Source organism: Nerophis ophidion, linkage group LG24, assembly GCF_033978795.1.
Source record: "Nerophis ophidion isolate RoL-2023_Sa linkage group LG24, RoL_Noph_v1.0, whole genome shotgun sequence".
NCBI lineage: Eukaryota > Metazoa > Chordata > Actinopteri > Syngnathiformes > Syngnathidae > Nerophis > Nerophis ophidion.
In genome coordinates this window covers 24334230-24355085 of record NC_084634.1, presented here as the reverse complement: position 1 = coordinate 24355085, position 20856 = coordinate 24334230, and the positions used below count along the sequence as shown (strand labels likewise).

At 37.6% G+C, this 20856-nt stretch overlaps 1 protein-coding gene and 1 long non-coding RNA gene across 9 annotated transcripts in view; one reads left to right on the top strand and one right to left on the bottom strand.

The window, feature by feature from the left end:
• LOC133542392 (DNA (cytosine-5)-methyltransferase 3A-like) overlaps nucleotides 1-19363 on the top strand; it is a 97121-nt gene extending 77758 nt beyond the window's left edge. For 5 of the 8 annotated variants that reach the window (XM_061886458.1, XM_061886452.1, XM_061886456.1 and 2 more), the window contains 14 exons: nucleotides 566-713; nucleotides 798-941; nucleotides 1182-1226; nucleotides 3770-3849; nucleotides 4017-4129; nucleotides 7231-7414; nucleotides 7512-7596; nucleotides 7684-7829; nucleotides 8804-8894; nucleotides 8972-9120; nucleotides 11282-11367; nucleotides 11457-11526; nucleotides 12140-12258; nucleotides 16942-19363. In XM_061886458.1, coding sequence (XP_061742442.1) covers nucleotides 566-713; nucleotides 798-941; nucleotides 1182-1226; nucleotides 3770-3849; nucleotides 4017-4129; nucleotides 7231-7414; nucleotides 7512-7596; nucleotides 7684-7829; nucleotides 8804-8894; nucleotides 8972-9120; nucleotides 11282-11367; nucleotides 11457-11526; nucleotides 12140-12258; nucleotides 16942-17083 — 1602 coding nt within the window. In that variant the 3' untranslated portion in view covers nucleotides 17084-19363. The remainder of the gene's footprint in view (nucleotides 1-565; nucleotides 714-797; nucleotides 942-1181; nucleotides 1227-3769; nucleotides 3850-4016; nucleotides 4130-7230; nucleotides 7415-7511; nucleotides 7597-7683; nucleotides 7830-8803; nucleotides 8895-8971; nucleotides 9121-11281; nucleotides 11368-11456; nucleotides 11527-12139; nucleotides 12259-16941) is intronic. The other 3 variants (XM_061886459.1, XM_061886455.1, XM_061886454.1) reach the window with 2 other exon arrangements.
• Nucleotides 1-20856, bottom strand: part of LOC133542395 (uncharacterized) — a 43684-nt gene that overhangs the window by 1701 nt on the left and 21127 nt on the right. The window contains exon 2 of the long non-coding RNA XR_009804147.1: nucleotides 17632-17815. This is a non-coding gene — a long non-coding RNA (uncharacterized LOC133542395). The remainder of the gene's footprint in view (nucleotides 1-17631; nucleotides 17816-20856) is intronic.

The following is a 20856-nucleotide window of genomic DNA, read 5'->3' as shown; positions in this document are numbered from 1 at the left end:
CAAATACTTTCAAGTTACAGTACTCGTGTCCCGCTCACATGTCTTGAAAAAACAGGCATTTTGCAGATACTAGTATTGGTGACAGGGCAGCACAAGGGAGAGGGGTTAGTGCTCGTGCTTCCTAATGAGAAAGTCCTGGGTTCGATTCCCAGGCTAGGGTTAAATCTGTCTGGAGTTTTCATGCTCTCCCCGTGACTGTGTGGGTTCTCTACGGGTAATCCGGCTTCCTCCCACCTCCAAAGACATGCACCTGGGGATAGGCAGATTGGCAACACTAAAATGGGCCCTAATTTATTTTACGTTAAATTCCTGGCAAACACAGCTGCCAGTATTTCACCGTGAATCCTATGAGTTTTTTTGTAACTAGGTGAACATTATATTTTTCATAGTTATTTCATAGTTAAGCCGAAACAATAAATCAACAGATTTAAAATTAACATACCGTAATGTCCTATACATTGTGACTGTATATTTTTTCGGTGAATTTCTGGCATCCATAGCTATTTTACCGTAAATTGTGTGGATTTTTTTTTTTTAACAGTGTATCGTATGCGTTTGTCTGCAGGTAGCAAGTGTGCGAGCAGGACGGCCTACTCCTTCCTGTGACCCGAGCGATGATGCGGAAGGGGTGGAACTTCAGACGAGACAGATGATAGAGTGGGCCATGAAGGGGTTCTTACCCAATGGCCCACAGTCATTGGACCCTCCTGAGGGTACACGCGTCTTCCCCTCACCCACACACACGCACACACTTACGATAGAAGTCATACTTATGTCATATCTGCTGGTCCCCGCAGACGAGCAGAATCCATACAAAGACGTCTACTCTGAAATGTGGACAGAACCAGAGGCGGCGTACACTCCTCCCCCTGCTAAGAAACCCCGCAAGAATGCAGTTGAAAAAGTCAAGATAAGAGAGGTGATCGATGAAGGAACCAGAGGTGAACATTCATTTATTGTGAAATTAACTACGAGCCTGTAATAGAACAGAAATTGTTTACTATACTTCTTTTAATGAGCATTTTGCCCATTGAAGTGTATGGATTACTGTCATGTGACAAAGAATTGAAGTCTGTGTGACATACATCAGTTATCTTGTACTTGCATTATATTATAAAAAATACATAGTATTATATGATTTATTATACATCCTATAAAATGTTTTGTTTTTGTTTTTCTAGAGAGGCTTATACAGGAGATTAAACAGAAAACCCGGAACATAGAAGGTAAGTGGTAAGCTATTATTACTCATCTTAAAACAATATTGCCATATTAGTTCATTATTATAATTCTGAAGCATCAATAATGTACTTATGGCCCGGGTCCAAATCCAGCACTGACACTTTACTGGCCCCCAAATTCAGTTAAAAACTTGGGCGACAAACATTTTTGCAGCAGATTAAATATAACGCAAACACTAGAGTGCTCCTGTTGTATGGAGGACCTTGTACCACTGTAAACTAGGAATGTAACGGTATCAAATCTCAAGGTATGATATTATTGTGGTAATAAAGCCACGGTACGATATCATTGCAGTGTATGTCTGAAAAAAAAAACCTTTGTAAAAATGCCATTGTGTGTAAAATAAAGTGTCAGGAATATTAAGGATGAACACACTTACTGTATTTGAACACAAACATAATGTTAAAGCAGCACTAAGTAAATTTTCAACCTTCATAAAATATTTTCATAACTTTTGAGATGATACATCAAGGTGAATGACACCTCTATAATGCCCTGAGAGGGTTTGTATCGCTTTAGTGGCACTTAGCAACATTGAGGAGGGTGGCAGGAAACACAAAAAACTGCAAATGTGCTGACTCGCTTTACGGCATACATCACTTCCCCTTTCGTTAAAAACACGGCGGTCGATGCGAACGCTTACGTGCAATCATAGCTGAAGCCGCAAAAAAAAAAAAACAACAAAAAGAAACAAAAAGTTTTGTCAGAGGAGACAAAAATAGGAAATCGGAGCTTACCCGGATAGAAGGACAGTCAGGATAAACCTGGCTTTCACATGCTGGCGTGAGCTCAAAGACGAGGAATTTCAGATCAATGCTGCCTTGGCTCTGTTCCTGATGGACAAGTAAGTAATTTTATATGCTCAAAAAAATTATAATGCTAATTTTATCTATCAAAAATTTATGTGGTAGCAGCAAATAGCCACCAGTGTGATATTTTCACGACTAGTTCCTTAGAAAAAAATCTCCCGCCGGTCTGTCTTTGATTCGGACCTACATCCGCCCAATACATTCTTGGTAGTAGCTTCATGTTGGTAGCGTAATCCAAGATCATTTCTTGATAGCGTCTGGTATTTAACATCAGCATAACCATTAGAGACATAATGTTTGTGCCAATATTGCAGCGGACATCATGTCAGTATGACGCTAAATGTGCTAGTAATCATGGGAAATGTGGTCGTCTTCTTGTAAAATCAACCAAAACTGAACATTCTTAAATAGGGCTTTAAAAGGTTCCTGTCATATTTAATACTACAAACAATTGATAAGGAACATGTACTGCTTCAAGCAAATATTTAAAAGAATAACACAGAGTTGATGTCTTTAAAGTAACAATGAAAATATCCAGTATAACAAGCCTAAAACAATAATGTACAGTTTAGTGTCATTCAACTTTTACATTATGGAAAACTGTGTCCTCTACAGTGTTAGTTTTTTTGTCAGTCTGGAAAAAACAACATAGCTTTTGATAATGTAAATACATCACAAACTGATTTTTGGCTTCGCTGGCTTAAAATGTATTTTCAGTGTGACGGTTTATAAGGTTATGTTTTGGCCTGGGCTTGTTTGTCTGTTTGTTAGCAACATAACTCAACCAGTTATAGAGAGATTTAATATCCAACAAACAACTCCTTTTGTCTACTCGGAGTACAAACACACTTCCCTTCCAGCTTACTGCGTTCAACGTCCCCACCTTGCAGGTCCCATGCTACGCCAAGAATTCTGGGAGATGTAGTTTGTTTACAGACCCGGCCAATGTTAAAAAGCAAGACAAAAACTACACTACACTCACAAAGTGTTTGTTTGATACCGTCATACATACCGCAGTATGTACAATACCATTACATCCCTATTGTAAACACATCAACAGATCCTTGCATTGCATTTGCAGTTTTATCTTGCCAGCAATCAAAACACTGGGGTCCAAACTTGTGATTTAGATAACTGAGGCATTCCTCAAGGCACCCATTTATGTTTGCTTCTTTTTGGCAGTTTTTGTCATGTGATTCATGTAACTAAGGTGTTGCTGTAGCTTGTTTACTTCAGAGGCAGTCATTTGTCATATATTCAACTTATTTTGTTTTACTAGTAGTGTACCCCAAGGTTCCATTTTAGGTCCTCTATTGTTTTTATTATATCGGCTTTTCAACTGGTTCCATTGTGAGAGATTCACATTTTTTGCAGCAGATTCCTAAAAACACTCGAGTGCTGTTGATCTTTGGCCCTCTTTTTTGCAGAAGGTCCTTAAAAACCGCAGAGCACTCTTGTAATTCTGAAAATCAAATGTCTACTAGTTCTCCGGAATATACAAAATAGGACTAATAATGAAAGGAGAAGTACGGCCCTCCTGTCTCTCACTTTCTGGAAATATATTTAATTGAAAATACCTGTTATAAAGTATTTTTGTAAGTTTTATTTCCTTACAACAATTACAGTCAATTACTATGTATTACGTACTTATGTATATGTATTTTAAATAGCAAACTTGCATTGTGAGCTCCTGCTTCTTTATGTTTGTCTTTTGTTAGACATCTGTATCTCCTGTGGAAGCCTCAACGTCTCCTTGGAGCATCCTCTCTTCATGGGAGCAATGTGCCAAGGCTGCAAAGTAAGATGATGAACCCAGGAATAAGGGTGGGGTGTTTTTTTAGAGGATTTTCTGGTTCATTTTATTAAACAAAAGTCTCACTTTAAAAGGTGCACTGCTTGCATAATAGAGAATAGACATGTAAAAATGTGAGAGTGTTTCAACACATATGTTTTTTTTTTTTGTAGAATTCCTTTCTGGAGTGTGCTTACCAGTATGACGACGACGGCTACCAGTCCTACTGCACCATCTGCTGTGGAGGCAGGGAGGTGCTCATGTGTGGCAACAACAACTGCTGTAGGTCAGTTGGCCGCTTTTCTTTTGGTAGCCAATTGGTCATGTCATTGACAGGTGACCAGTCTGGGGTTCTTAGCCACTTAGCCAAAGTCAGCTGGCATATGCTCCAGCTCACCCATGACCATCTAGAGGATAAGTGGTAGAAATGAATGAATGAACATTAACATGACACCTACTTTTATCGCAAATTGTGATGAATTTATTGGCAGATTTGCAGGATCAATGCCCTTAATCACAGTTGGTTACTATAGTCATGTCTAGATGAAAATTTCTTTAACATCATTGATTAATGGATAGATGTACAGTGCACCCGGAAAGTATTCACAGCGCTTTACTTTTTCCACATTTTGTTTTGGTACAGCTTTATTCTAAAATAGAATCACTTCATTATTTTCCTCAAATTCTACAGACAATACCCCATAATGACAACGTGAAAATGTTTTTTTAAACATTTTTGCAAATTTATTAAAAATAAAAAACACATGTACATAAGTATTCATTGTATTTGCTCAACATTTTGTTGATGCACTTTTGGCAGCAATTACAGCCTTTAGTCTTTTTTAATACGATGCCACAAGCTTGGCACACCTATCTTTGGGCAGTTTTGCCAATTCCTCTTTGCAGCACCTCTCAAGCGCCATCAGATTGGTTGGGAAGCATTGGTTTTCATCCAGAATGTCTCTGTACATTGTTGAATTTATCTTTCCATCTGTTCTTACGAGTGTCCCAGTTCTTGCCGCTAAAAAAAATCTCGACAGCATGATGCTGCCACCGCTATGCTTCACTGTAGAGAAACATGAGGCCTGGCATTCACATCGACGAGTTCAAGCTTTGTCTCATCGGGCCAGAACATTTAGTTTCTCATGGCCTGAGAGTCTTTCAGGTGCATGTTGGCAAACATTTTACCTAGAAATGGCTTCTGTTTGGCCACTATACCACACAGGCTTGATTGGTGGATTGTTACAGAGATGGTTGTCCTTCAGGAAGGTTCTAAATTCTCTCCACATAGAAATTATGTAGTTCTGACAGAGCAACAATTGGGTTCTTGGTCACCTCCCTGACTAGACTAAGATGAATGTAGCAATGTACAGAGACATCCTGGATGAAAAGCAATGCTCCTCATCCAATCTGATGGCGCTTAAGAGTGCTGCAAGAGGAAAGAGCGAAACTGCCCAAAGATAGGTGTACCAAGCTTGTGGCATCGTATTCAGAAAGACTTGAGGCCATACTTTCTGTCAAAGGTGCATCAACAAAATATTGAGCAAAGGCTGTGAATACTTATGTAGATATGTTTTTTTATTTTTAATAAATTTGTTAAATTAAAAATATGGATGGATGGATGGAGATTAAAAATAACAAAACCTTTTCACATTATCATTCAGGAGTATCAATGTTTAATGTTGAGGGCAAAAATTAATGTATTCAATCTTGGAATAAGCATGTAATACATCAAAAGTAGAAAAAGTGAAGTGCTGTGAATACTTACTGGGTGCACTGTATGGATAATAGGGGTGAAACAGTACAGGTAACCCACAAGTACACTGTACCTCGGTTTTTGGACCATCGGTCGGTTCATTTTCGGTAAATTTTTTGTGTTTATGGAGAATAACTTCTTTCTCCTACCAAAAATGCCTCTATATTTTTGCTTGCCAGAAAAAAAATCTGCTTTTTTTGCAGGGAACCAAATATCACTAGTGTACTGAATACTATAAAACATTAACCCTGCCCACTGGGTGTGAGTTTTCCTTGCCCTTTTGTGGGTTCTTCCGAGGATGTTGTAGTCGTAATGATTTGTGCAGTCCTTTGAGACATTTGTGATTTGGGGCTATATAAATAAACATTGATTGATTGCATTGATTGATATAAAACAATCTGTCTGGATTCGCTATGGCAGGGAGAAGACGCTGTTGTAGTGAAGGCATGAAAATAAGACCGCCAACAAAACGCCGCATCCTGAGACTTTAGTGACGTATTTTGCTTAAGTTACATCAGCGGATGTCTAAATATATGGTAGAGGTTTACTCGAAAAGCTTTGCACGAGTCCGCCATTTTTATTCAGTTGTAGTTACCAAGTTTCTTATTTTTCTCTATCTTGTTGTGGGGCAGACTGGCTCGTACATCCACATGCATCCTCCGCTGTTGCCATTTTTATTACAAAGTATGCGTATGGTTCTAACTTAGATCTGTCAGTAGACTCAATATGGAAGCGCTAAAAACTACAACCTGGCTGACGAGAAGAAGACACAGTCAAATGAAGGAAAGGAAATGAGGAGAGATTTCGGTACTTAAAAAAGTCCGCCCACTAAATAGTCCATTCTGAAGAGACAGTCAGAAAACAGCTTGATGAGTGTCTGTAAAACAATCTTATCTAAAATTTTGAACGAAGCACTTTGATTACATTTTATGTAGACCTTAAAGGAAGTGTTTTAAATGTAAAACAATACAAAATGCAGTGCCAGGAAAAAACAAGTTCAATTATCCTTTCAGTAATAGTTTTTTATCCACAATTTTGGCAAAACACAAAAACTATCTGTAGAAGTTTTTTTGTATACATGAAGAGTTCAAACAGAGCAAACACATACATAATAAGTGTAATTAAAATGTTTAAATATGAATTGGTTTTATTCATCTGATTATTTAAGTAGGTAAATTTAATCTCCCAGTCTAGGTCCAAAAGTTCAGTCATATACTTGCAACTATGCATTGTGGGCGAAATTTGTTGAGGTAACGCTGTCTCTCGCGAGGAACATTCAACAGATTTGAACAAAGCCGGTGCTTCTTTAAGTTGTTGTCTGTTAAATTCTAAGCTAGTGCTGTCTATAAAATGTTTTAATTTTCTTCTGTATGATGTGAGGAGGGACAGAGGCACACTTGTGCCTGGACAGTACACTGCGAGGAAAGGCTTTCTGCTACCTGTACAGAAGCGTGTGCGTGCACACACAGTGCAAAAGTAATCACAAACGCAAATAAAAAGGCCGGATTGTCCCTTGCAGGCTCCGGTATTTTACAGTGTACTGTTGCATCCCGAATAAAGAATTTTTTTTATCATTCAATTCTTAATAATTTGATCAATGAATGCCTCCTGGTTTATGTGTTTGTATACAGATGTTTCTGCGTGGAGTGTGTAGACCTTTTGGTTGGCACTGGTTCAGCAGCGGCAGCCATCAAAGAAGACCCCTGGAACTGTTACATGTGTGGGCCACGAAGCATCTACGGGATACTGCGACGTCGAGATGACTGGCCTTGCCGACTACAGCATTTTTTCGCCAACAATCATGAACAGGACTTTGTAAGTCTCGGTCTTCAGCAAAAACACCCTCCATATTTCATGCTTGCTATAAAGAGTTCTTTATGAGTCTGACCATGTTGTCCTCATTGTCTCCCAGGAGCCAACCAAGTTGTATACTCCAGTTGCAGCAGAGAAGAGGCAGCCAATCAGAGTCTTATCACTGTTTGACGGCATCGCCACAGGTATAGCTGGGATAATAAACATGCTAATAAAAACGCATTGTATACTCTAGGAATGTTATGTTTTTGTTGTGCATGTACATACTGTAGGTTTGCTGGTGCTAAAGGATCTGGGCCTCCAAGTAGACAAATATGTGGCGTCAGAGGTGTGTGAAGACTCCATCACTGTCGGCATGGTCAGACACCAGGGACGCATTATGTACGTCGGTGATGTGCGCAACGTAACCCATAAACATGTAAGTCAAAGCTTTATCTTCCCAAGGTCCACACACAAAATCACTTAAAGACATCTGAGAAATTTCATTTAAAGGCCTACTGAAACCTACTACTACCGACCACGCAGTCTGATAGTTTATATATCAATGATAAAATATATTAACATTGCAACACATGCCAATACGGCCTTTTTAGTTTACTAAATTGCAATTTTAAATTTCCCGCGACGTGTCCTGTTGAAAATGTTGCGGAATGCTGACGTCTACGCATGACGTCACGGACTGTTGGGAAATTCCATGTTGGTTTCCGGCCATGCCGCTTACATGGAGGGATTTCTCCAGATTCTCTGAACCTTTTGATGATATTATGGACTGTAGATGTTGAAATCCCTAAATTTCTTGCAATTGCACTTTGAGAAACGTTGTTCTTAAACTGTTTGACTATTTACTCACGCAGTTGTTGACAAAGGGGTGTACCTCGCCCCATACTTTTTTGTGAAAGACTGAGCATTTTTTGGGAAGTTGTTTTTATACCCAATCATGGCACCCACCTGTTCCCAATTAGCCTGCACACCTGTGGGATGTTCCAAATAAGTGTTGATGAGCATTCCTCAACTTAATTAGTATTTATTGCCACCTTTCCCAACTTCTTTGTCACGTGTTGCTGGCATCAAATTCTAAAGTAAATGATTATTTGCAAAAAAAAAAAATGTTTATGAGTTTGAACATCAAATATGTTGTCTTTGTAGCATATTCAACTGAATATGGGTTGAAAAGGATTTGCAAATCATTGTATTCCGTTTATATTTACATCTAACACAATTTCCCAACTCATATGGAAACGGGGTTTGTACATCGCACAGATGCTGGCCCCCATGTTGTCACGCATCTAATTAACCTGCTGTCCAAAAGCGTACCATTTTTCTCTGTGGCATAAAAAAACGCTGATGCGGCAGTTTTGCAGGATGACTCCTCTTCTTGTGTTTGCACGTTAGATTGATGAGTGGGGACCATTTGACCTGGTGATAGGAGGAAGTCCCTGCAATGACCTCTCGATAGTAAACCCTGCACGGAAGGGTCTTTATGGTGAGAAGACCTTCAAATTACAAAATCCTTGTTAAGTGTTCATTTCTGTACATTAAAACGTTCCTGTGCTTTTGCAGAGGGAACCGGTCGCCTGTTTTTTGAGTTCTACCGTCTGTTGCATGAGGCTCGACCAAAAGAGGGCGACGATCGACCTTTCTTCTGGCTCTTTGAGAATGTGGTCGCCATGGGAGTCAGTGACAAGCGGGACATATCACGCTTCTTAGAGGTACGATGAGCAAAATAGTACCACGTAACCATAACAAACGCAAGATACAAAGTACAGTAGTACAAGTTAATATTTAAAGTAGAGATCGAAAATCGGGGCAAATATGTGCTATTTTGCCATATATCATTGCCTTTTCTATCCGTATTTTCATAATTGTTTATTTTTATTTTTATTATTTATCTTTTTTTTTTTTACAACTACATCAGCAAATACACTATAGTATATACACTACAGTATATACATTTATTAGAGATCTTTTTGAAAATACTTTTCCGGTCTGCTCAGCCGTGTTTATCGCAGTCCTCACGTGGCCACGCCCCCTTTTCCCTCCGTCCAATGCAGTGCTGGTTTTCTACAGTATGTCTCCTCTGCTTACTTAAAACTTGCAATTTTGCCAGAATATCAATTTTTTTCCCTTCTTTCCTGGCGTCTCCCTGGTCCCGTTTTGTTTGTTTTCACTACTGTGGCAATAGAGTCACACTACAAGCCTCCATCCGCAACACTCAAATGGTGGGCTTAGTGAAGGAATGCAGCGAGTTTCACGTCCCATGATTCAATCAAATAACGCGACAGGTATGGATGGACATTAAGACAACATAAAAGATATATCTGCTGAAAATCCAAACTTTGTGTAAACATCTTGAAAACTAGGAGACTTGTAATATAAGTAAAGAAGAAAAGGCAGCAGCTAACTCGTTCTCTTACTTTCTGTATCATCCAGGAAGAAATTATGTAAGCCAGCTTGAAAGTTGGCTCAAATATAACGGAGCCCAGAATTGTTTTTATTTAAATGTTCACTATTTTTCAGGGTCATCACAAGGAGACCAATGTATTAAATCCATAAACGGATACAAAATTGTATGAAAATGAGTAGATGGTGAGTTACTGCGATGTAGAGAACTTTTATTCCAGTCCAGGCCATGAAATAATTTTTACTAATGTTTTCTATTTAATTTTTTTTACCGTTTGGGTTCCGGGTGGTCTGGGTCCTATCCCAGTTTCACTCGGGCGGAAGGCAGGGCACTTTCTGTTCAAAAGGTACATTCCTCATTGTATCCCTGACTGCTAATATTTGGCATCGGTATCAGCCCTGAAAAAAACATACAGGTAGACCTCTAATTTAAAGTATAAGGAATGTACTCAGCTTTAGCTTTGTTGCCCCCTTGTGGTCGCCAGATGTCACTGATGTTTATTTGTGGTTCTACAGCAGGGGTCGGCAACCTTCAGCATACAAAGAGCCATTGGAGCTCATTTCCCCCCAAATAAAAACCACCTAGAGCCACAAAGTCTGTTAGATTCCTAAAATGACGATAACACCACTTTTACTTTCCTTACACGTGGGCTGTGGGACTTATGAAATCAAACACTTATTTGATTTATTTCTGGGTATAACGAAGCAAATCATCAAATTATTTTGAACAATAGAAACAAAATACACTGTTCCTTACTTATTAATGAATGAAAAAATAAAAATCCACGCATTCCAATATTCTGAAGGCATACGACTGCGGCATATTCATTTGACAAAAAATTGAAAACAACTACCTAGACATCAATAAAAAGAGCAAATTAATAAAAATGTAAGTAAATTGAATGTTTCTCTTTTTTAATCCATCCATTGCTAGGTGTTGACCGCTAAAAACAATTCAATTTCATGGCAGCAAGGGATGTCGCATAAGGGTTGTGACATACATTTTTATCGACAATATATTCAAATGTGTTTTATTTTTCCTATGACAAGATCCCAGAATCCTCCAAAATAACAACTGTTGAATTCAAATGAACTAACTAAATAAAATTAAATATAATAGATCAAGTAACCATTATTTGTTGACATTCGGTTTCAAAGCCAATGGGAGCCACGGCGGATTAATGAAAGAGACGCATGTGGCTCCAGAGCCACGGGTTGCAGACTCCTGTTCTACAGTATTGTGATCTTTTCAATCACCAGATCAGATTACCGCTTAGATTGAACATGTACTATCACTAAACAAAAAAATTGCATTGCATACATTTATATCATATTCCTAACTAAGGTAACCAATTCTGTTTTATTCCACTTCAAACTGTAACATCAATAATAGACTGTTAAATTTAGATTGGGAAGGTTCATTTAATGCTGAGTGTATTCAAACATTATGAACAAGCCCTCTTTGTTTAGTGCAATCCCGTGATGATAGACGCCAAGGAGGTTTCCGCTGCTCACCGTGCTCGATATTTCTGGGGAAACCTGCCTGGCATGTCAAGGTGATAAAAAAAAAAGTATATATATATATATATTCTCACTACATTTTGCTCCTAAAGTAACTTATTTACAATATTTTCTACAAATCCAGACCTCTGACGCCCATGAACAATGACAAGCTGGACCTGCAAGAGTGTCTTGAGCATGGTCGCACAGCCAAGGTATCAGTATTTGTGCATGTATGTGTATATGTGTTGGCACGTACAGTATGTGTATTATATTTTCATCAGAACAATATTAATATATTTCATGGAATTGAATATTGTCTGCATGATGAACCATAGCTTGTGGATCCACAATATAAACAATATTTAATGAAAGCCATGTATTTGCTATGTAGCAGTGATTTTCAAACTGTGGTACATTGGCTCCATCTAGTTGTACACTTGAGTAAAATGCTGTGTTTTAGTTTCCTAAATTAAAACACAGTGTTACTGTGTAAACTGTGTGTAATGTTACAGTGGCCACTAAATATCAAATATACTTAAAAAAAACAAACTTTTCCTTGTTTTTAATGAATAGTGAGGCCTACTACGCTACTGTATTTTAATGTTGGTCATTATGGTGGTACTTGGAGAGCCAAGTTTTTTTTCTGAGGTGGTACTTGGTGAAACAAGTTTGAGAACCACTGCTCTATAGTATGAGGCAAGCATGCCCTATATTTAATTATTGCCCACATGAGAGCTACTGTATAGGATTTAAAAAAGAACTATATTTGTGTGTGTCTTTTTGTGTGTTTGTTTGTCTGTGTTTGGTTCTGGATGCAAATTCCAGTTTGAGAAGTTGCGTACGATAACGACACGCTCCAACTCTGTGAAGCAGGGGAAAGACGAGCATTTCCCCGTCTACATGGACAACAAGGAGGACATCCTCTGGTGCACTGAGATGGAAAAGTACGTGTCTGTGCGTGTGTCTCTGTGTTGCAATTATTTTAATTCTCCCTTGATAGTATTAAAAATATACACATACATATATATATATATATATATATATATATATATATATATATATATATATATATATATATATACATATATATATATATATATACAGGACTGTCTCAGAAAATTAGAATATTGTGATAAAGTCCTTTATTTTCTGTAATGCAACTAAAAACATGAAAATGTCATACATTCTGGATTCATTACACATCAACTGAAATATTGCAAGCCTTTTGTTATTTTAATATTGCTGATTATGGCATACAGCTTTTTTACTTGGTCTGAGGAAATATTCAAATTTTTTGAGATAGGATTTTTGAGTTTTCTTAAAAGCCTACTTAAATGAGACTTTCTTATTTAAACGGGGATAGCAGGTCCATTCTATGTGTCATACTTGATCATTTTGCGATATTGCCATATTTTTGCTGAAAGGATTTAGTAGAGAACATCCATGATAAAGTTCGCAACTTTCGGTGCTAAGAGAAATGCCCTGCCTCTACCGGAAGTCGCAGACGATGACGTCACCCGTGTGATGGCTCCTCACATATTCACATTATTATTAATGGGAGCCTTCAACAAAAAGTGCTATTCGGACCGAGAAAACAACAATTTCCCCATTAATTTGAGCGAGAATGAAAGATTCGTGTTTGAAGATATTGATAGTAATGGACTAGGAAAAAAAAAAAGTAAAAAATAAAAAAAAACGCGATTGCATTGGGACGAATTCCGATGTTTTTAGACACGTTTACTAGGTTAATTCTGGGAAATCCCTTATTTTTCTATTGTGTTGCTAGTGTTTTAGTGAGTTAAATAGTACCTGATATTCGGAAGGGTGTCTCCACGGGTGTGTTGACACGCAGTGTCTCAGGGGAGTCGACGGCAGCTATGGACGGCACAAGCTCAGCTCTTCTCCGGTAAGAGCTGACTTTTTAACCACAATTTTCTCACCGAAACCTGCTAGTTGACATTTGGTAGGGATCCATGTTGGCTTGATCCTTAGGAAAGTTTCACCTCCAGGTATTTTAAACAAGGAATCACTGTGTGTTTGTGTGGCTAAAGGCTAAAGCTTCCCAACTCCATCTTTCTACTGTGACTTCTCCAATATTAATTGAACAAATTGCAAAAGATTCAGCAACACAGATGTCCAAAATACTGTATAATTATGCCGTTAAAGCAGACGACTTTTAGCTGTGTGTGTGCGCAGCGCTCTTACTTCCTAAAAACCTGTGACGTCAAGCGTACACGTCATTATTACACGACGTTTCGAAGACGAAACTCCCTGGAAATTTAAAATTGTAATTTAGAAAACTAAAAAGGCCGTATTGGCATGTGTCGCAATGTTAATATTTCATCATTGATATATAAACTATCAGACTGCGTGGTGGGTAGTAGTGGGTTTCAGTAGGCCTTTAAGCTGTATGCCATAATCAGCAATATTAAAATAATGAAAGGCTTGCAATATTTCAGTTGATGTGTAATAAAACCAGAATGTATGACAATACAGCATTACAGAAAATAAAGGATTTTATCACAATATTCTAATTTTCTGCGACAGTCCTGTATATGTATATATATATATATATATATATATATATTTATTTTTTTACAAACCCTGTTTCCATATGAGTTGGGAAATTGTGTTAGATGTAAATATAAACGGAATACAATGATTTGCAAATCATTTTCAACCCATATTCAGTTGAATATGCTACAAAGACAACATATTTGATGTTCAAACTGATAAACATTTTTTTTGTGTGCAAATAATCATTAACTTTAGAATTTGATGCCAGCAACACGTGACAAAGAAGTTGGGAAAGGTGGCAATAAATACTAATAAAGTTGAGGAATACTCATCAAACACTTATTTGGAACATCCCACAGGTGTGCAGGCTAATTGGGAACAGGTGGGTGCCATGATTGGGTATTAAACAGCTTCCCAAAAAATGCTCAGTCTTTCACAAGAAAGTATGGGGCGAGGTACACTCCTTTGTCCACAACTGCGTGAGCAAAAAGTCAAACAGTTTAAGAACAACGTTTCTCAAAGTGCATTTGCAACAAATTTAGGGATTTCAACATCTACGGTCAATAATATCATCAGAAGGTTCAGAGAATCTGGAGAAATCACTCCATATAAACGGGATGGCCGGAAACCAACATTGAATGACCGTGACTTTCGATCCCTCAGACGGCACTTTATCAAAAACCGACATCAATCTCTAAAGGATATCACCACATGGGCTCAGGAACACTTCAGAAAACCACTGTCACTAAATACAGTTCGCCGCTACATCTTTAAGGGCAAGTTAAAGCTCTACTATGCAAAGCGAAAGCCATTTATCAACAACATCCAGAAAGGCCGCCGACTTCTCTGGGCCTAAGATCATCTAAGATTGACTGATGCAAAGTGGAAAAGTGTTCTGTGGTCTGACGAGTCCACATTTCAAATTGTTATTTGAAAAATAAAAATAAAGTTTATGAGTTTGAACATCAAATATATTGTCTTTGTAACGCATTCAATTTAATATGGGTTGAAAAGGATTTGCAAATCATTATATTCAGTTTATATTTACATCTAACACAAATTCCCAACTTATATGGAAACGGGGTTTGTATATATATATGTTACACATACATATAGAATGAAATTCAAAACGTTTCCGAGATCCTACAATAATGTATTGAAGTATTGAAAGTGTGTTGCCCAACATTTTGTAGTAAGCCCTATAGGAAAGAGGTCAGTTTTGTGTGTGTGTGTTATTGTCCGACAGAGTATGTGGCTCCAAGAAGCGCTATTGTGGACCTTATCCACTGTTTACCTATGCGCAACATAATAGGGTGCCGTGCATCAGATACAACAATGTAACATCAATGAGTTGGACAGGAAGACACATACGTATGTTAGCAACATTAGCACAGCTAGTCTTTTTAAAAACATAATTAGTATTGTAGTTTTTAGAAGGAAAAGTATACATAGACTTGAAAGAAAATATATAGGTATCTAAACTTAAGACAAGTAGATAAAATATGATTGAGTTTGTATAAGAATAAAGACATAATAATTATAGATATATAAAAGTAATTAAAGGTAGAAAAACATGCTTGTGGGAGCATACATATTTTTTTTTACCTTTTCAGTGGGCTACTTGTGTGATGTATTATAGTGTAAGTGTATGCTAGTTCGGAGTAAACTTACACTATAACCATACTGCTTGTCTAAAAGGTGAGTCTTTACCGAAAATATATTTGTCATGAATGCTTTTCTAAATGAAATATCCACTTCAACCGTACTATAGCATAGCTATGTTAGCTAGAGTGGTAACAATACATTCATATTTAACAACAACGCTAGTTTAGCCATTTTGGAAAAAAATGTAAAACGTTAAGCTCTTCCTTTCATCATTCTTTAATTACATTAAAGGCCTACTGAAATGAGATTTTCTTATTTAAACGGGGATAGCAGGTCCATTCTATGTGTCATACTTGATCATTTCGCGATATTGCCATATTTTTGCTGAAAGGATTTAGTAGAGAACATTGACGATAAAGTTTGCAACTTTTGGTGCTGATAAAAAAGCCTTGCCTGTACCGGAAGTCGCAGACGATGACGTCACAAGGGTGAGGGCTCCTCACATCTTCACGTTGTTTATAATGGGAGCCTCCAGCAGCAAGAACTATTCGGACCGAGAAAACGACAATTTCTCCATTAATTTGAGCGAGGATGAAAGATTCGTGGATGATGATATTGATAGCAAAGGACTAGAAAAAATAAATAAATAAAGTAAAAAAAAAAAAGGCGATTACATTGGGACGGATTCAGATGTTTTTAGACACATTTACTAGGATAATTCTGGGAAATCCCTTATCTTTCTGTTGTGTTGCTAGTGTTTTAGTGAGTTAAATAGTACCTGATAGTCGGAGGGGTGTGTCCGCTGGTGTCTTGAGGCCAGTGTCTGAGGGAAGTCACGGCAGATACAAGGACGGCGCAAACTCCACAGATCTCCGGTAAGAGGCGACTTTTTAACACAATTTTCTCACCGAAACCTGCCGATCGACAAGTGGTCGGGAACCATGTTCATTTGACCGCTCTGATCCATAGTAAAGCTTCACCTCCGGGAATTTTAAACAAGGAATCACCGTGTGTTTGCGTGGCTAAAGGCTAAAAGCTTTCCAACTCCATCTTTCTAATTTGACTTCTCCATTATTAATTGAACAATTTGCAAAAGATTCAGCAACACAGATGTCCAGAATACTGTGTAATTGCGCGATGAAAAGAGACGACTTTTAGCCCCAAATGGTGCTGCGCTAGTATTTCCTGACAGGCCGTGACGTCACGTGCACGCGTCATCATTCCGCGACGTTTTCAACAGGAAACTCTGCGGGAAATTTAAATATGCAAATTAGTAAACTAAAAAGGCCGTATTGGCATCTGTTGCAATGTTAATATTTCATCATTGATATATAAAGTATCAGACTGAGTGGTCGGTAGTAGTGGGTTTCAGTAGGCCTTTAAGTCAATTTAGCATAAAAAGACACCTTTTGTGTACTCTTAAAATATTAACCACAGTATTACTGAAAATCCAGTTGTATGCTGTGCATTGTAAAAAATGATGACGTGTATGTGTGTGTATGCAGGGTTTTCGGTTTCCCTGTCCACTACACCGACGTGTCCAACATGAGTCGTCTGGCCAGGCAAAGGCTGTTGGGGCGTTCCTGGAGCGTACCTGTCATCAGGCACCTCTTTGCCCCTCTAAAGGAATACTTTGCCTGCAACTAATCACACAACTACATTCTCTCTCTTTCTCACACACACACACACACACACACACACACACACACACACACACACACACACACACACACACACACACACACACACACACACACACGCACACACACACGCACACACACACACACACACATTTGTGGCACACATAGTTCAGAGCTTGTACATGAAGGTTGGCTGAGGCAGAAGAAACAGATGACCAGACACACACACACACACACTGCTAACAGCTTCATCCCTTGATTCCATTTAAACTACAAGCTAATCTTGCTCCCCAGGTGCTACCTTGCTGACTTACACACTTGCTAGTGCAGGATGTGTGTACTGTACATCTTCACACACACACACATACACACACACAAACTTCCACCTCCAAAGGACCTTAAACTGATGTCTTCTGCTGTTTTTTGCATTCGTTACAGTCTCCACATTACATACCACCACCAAAAACACACTTTACTCATGTGTAGTGAAGTGAAGGTGCTCTACGTCAATGCATTGAGTGCAAAGAACATAAATATACAAACTCACGTACACACCAGCTTCAAACCTGCGGTGCTGGCCTGTCGGCCATGGAGGTGGTACCACTTTCATCTTGGTGCTCTTTCAGAGGCTTTAGGGTCGCAAATGTTTTGTTTCCCCTCGTCACCGTTCCGTATCCCTAACAGAGTTCAGCCAAATACTCACCAAGCTGGCGCAGCTTGCAATGAGGTTGCTTGACTGCTGTGAGAGAAGGATTACAAAGACAATTTAGCTATACAAAAATCTCAGTGGATGAGTTAAACATCAGTGGAGTGGGTCCAAAGCAATGAATAGGCAAAATCTTCACTTTGTGCTGGATAGTGGAAGAGTCTCCAAGTATAGTGTGGTTGAGTACTTTTAGTAGGATTTCAAACAAAAAGTGATGCACTGTGTTACTTGAAACACCGTTTTTTTTTTTTTTAAGAATATTCTAAAAACTGTACGCCCTTGTAATATACTCTATATTTATGACTTTAAAATGATGGAAAAAATAGCATTTGTGTAGCATTTCCAGCACTACTGAAAAACAACTTGAACATGCCAGTGCTAAGCTTTTTATGAATCATCCTACTAAATGCTTCTGAGAAGCCTATATGTAAGTGTTAACCATTGTGTCAGGTTTTTAGAATGGTAACATGGAGTGCAAAACTTGACTGCGGCCAGCAGAGGCACTGTTGTCTCGGTGCTACAGCACTAAATAAACTCCTTTTGCCACCAATAACAGGAATTCATAATGTTGAGCGATCGAGATCCCATTAAAATTAATATTTATAAAATGTGCAGTACTTAAATATCATATTGTACTAATTTTCCATACAATAAGTACAATAAAAAACAATAATAAATTATAATTAAGTAATTCTATAATATTTATGTCATTATAAGATGAGGCTAACTTGATTCAATATTACAAATGTGATGTCATTCCTTGATGCTATGCAACAAACTAAAAAAACACTGCTGTCAATTGCACTGTTTGTTGTTATAAAGTGATCGCAATAGTTTGTTCACTTGCCCAAGCGGTCAGATTAAGACTTTTATGAAATCAAACTTCTGATGTAGTTATTGGGAGTGAATATTCGGGCATTTAAATATTTGATCCAATTCATGGTGCGACGTTTATATTCAAAATCTATTTTCGAGTCAACACGATTCATGCAATATATTATTTGGTGCAATGCAGTATTTATATTGAAACTTTATCAACACACGTTACAGGTTACAAAAGATCCTTCTGGTTTGCACAGAGATTGCTTAAAATGTATTTCAAAACACGTATTGTTTAAAAAAAATAAATATATATATATGTATATTTTGTTGGTATCCATTTTTGAAAATTATGAATCTATTTAGAATCAGAAGGAATTAGAATCACAATTTGGATTGGGAATCGTTTTTTTTTTTGCACCCCTAGTAGTTATTCAGTAAAATAACATGTACATTATATCCACTATCTTTTATTCATAGATATAGGCAAGACTTTTCAACTTTACAGTTTGTAACAATCTCGCAGCCTGCGTGTACAGTATGTCTTATCACTATGGCAACAAAGAATTGTCTATATATATATACTGTAGGTGTAAGCGTAGTAGTAATTAGTACAAACAAGTGGTGTGGCAAAGCCAAAAAATACCTTTAGGTCTGATTTTATTTAGTATATGTTTTAAAAAAAATAGCTTTAAACATTTAATTCAATGTAAAAAAAAAAAAGTAATTATGTTGTTGGAATTGACAACCTTGTGTTAATCAGTTCACCAAACCATTGCATTTGCTATCGGTGATATCAGTTTTTATATACATATATATATATATATATATATATATATATATATATATATATACATATATATATACATATATATATATACATATATATATATATATATATATATATATATATATATGTATATATATATATGTATATATATATGTATATATATATATATATATATATATATATATATATATATATATATATATATATATACACATATATACATATGACAATACGATTTGTGCAAATCTACTACCGTGAAATGCAGATTCTTTTTTCATGGTTTTCTAAAAAATAAAAGACTACTCAGTGAAGTTTAACTCATCCAAAAAGATAAGTGTTTCAAAACATGATTAAGGGTCCAGTATTATGCTACAGTCATAATCGTGTATTTGAAATGTGTCAGTCAAAACCTAAAATGCTGACATATTGAATAAAAATGTGCTCTTAGTAAGCCCGTCTGGGAACATGCCTTTTTGCGTCTGTTTACAAATGCACTGCCACTGCAGTTGGTGACGTGACAGACGCCACATATCAGATATGTAAGTAATGGGTCAAATGATACTGGAGCATCAATGCCCTGTGATACTGTGTCCCTCAAACGCACCGTGTGTGTCCCTTTAAGAAAAAAAAAACGTGACAGATGCAACCGCGCCAAACTGTGTTTTATCTGGAAGCGCTTCTTTCGGCTCTAGAGTTGGAGGAATGGCGTGCCGTCGTCAATCTAAATGGAATTAAGTAAAATAAAAAAATTTGAAAGTCTTATAAATAAGGGAAATGTCCTTGTTTTTCTGTTTACTATTTGGCTTATTGACCAGAGTTGTGTGTTCCATGTTTCTTTCTGCGTGGCGATAAAATGTAGTGACTTTTTTTAGTCCAGTAGATGGTGAATCAACATTAGGAAACCAAAACACAGTATCAGTGCTGGGTCAATACTGCTTGGGCAGTAGTTCTAAACATTGTTTGAGATACCTAACCCCGCCAGTTTCATTTGCGCGTTCACCGAACCCTTCTTAAGTGAAAAATAAAATGTTTTTTTTTTTTTTTAATTCAAGACAAATTTATGTTTTTTTACTGGTGCACAAAATGAACTGTGCATCAACATTACCTTGTTCAAAGAACAAAACCAACACAGTGCATGAACTCACAACAAATTACACGCATCCAAATCAGTCTGACTTCTGCTGTTGCCGTATCCATAAAGCCAATACGGAAAAGTTTTTATTTATACGATGATTCGGGTGTGTCTTGACCTGGCAGAGGCTCTGTCGAACCCCTGAGGCTGACTCGCCGAACCCCTAGGGTTCGATCGAACCCACGTTAAGAACCACTGCGCTAGGGAGTGTGCCATAGACTCTCCGATGCGTCATTCGCCCATCACTATGGAATGTTGACGAGTGGGGAGGACATCAACGGGAGTTACGCTGGCTAAGCTAAATGCATTACAGCAGGGCTATTCAACTAGACG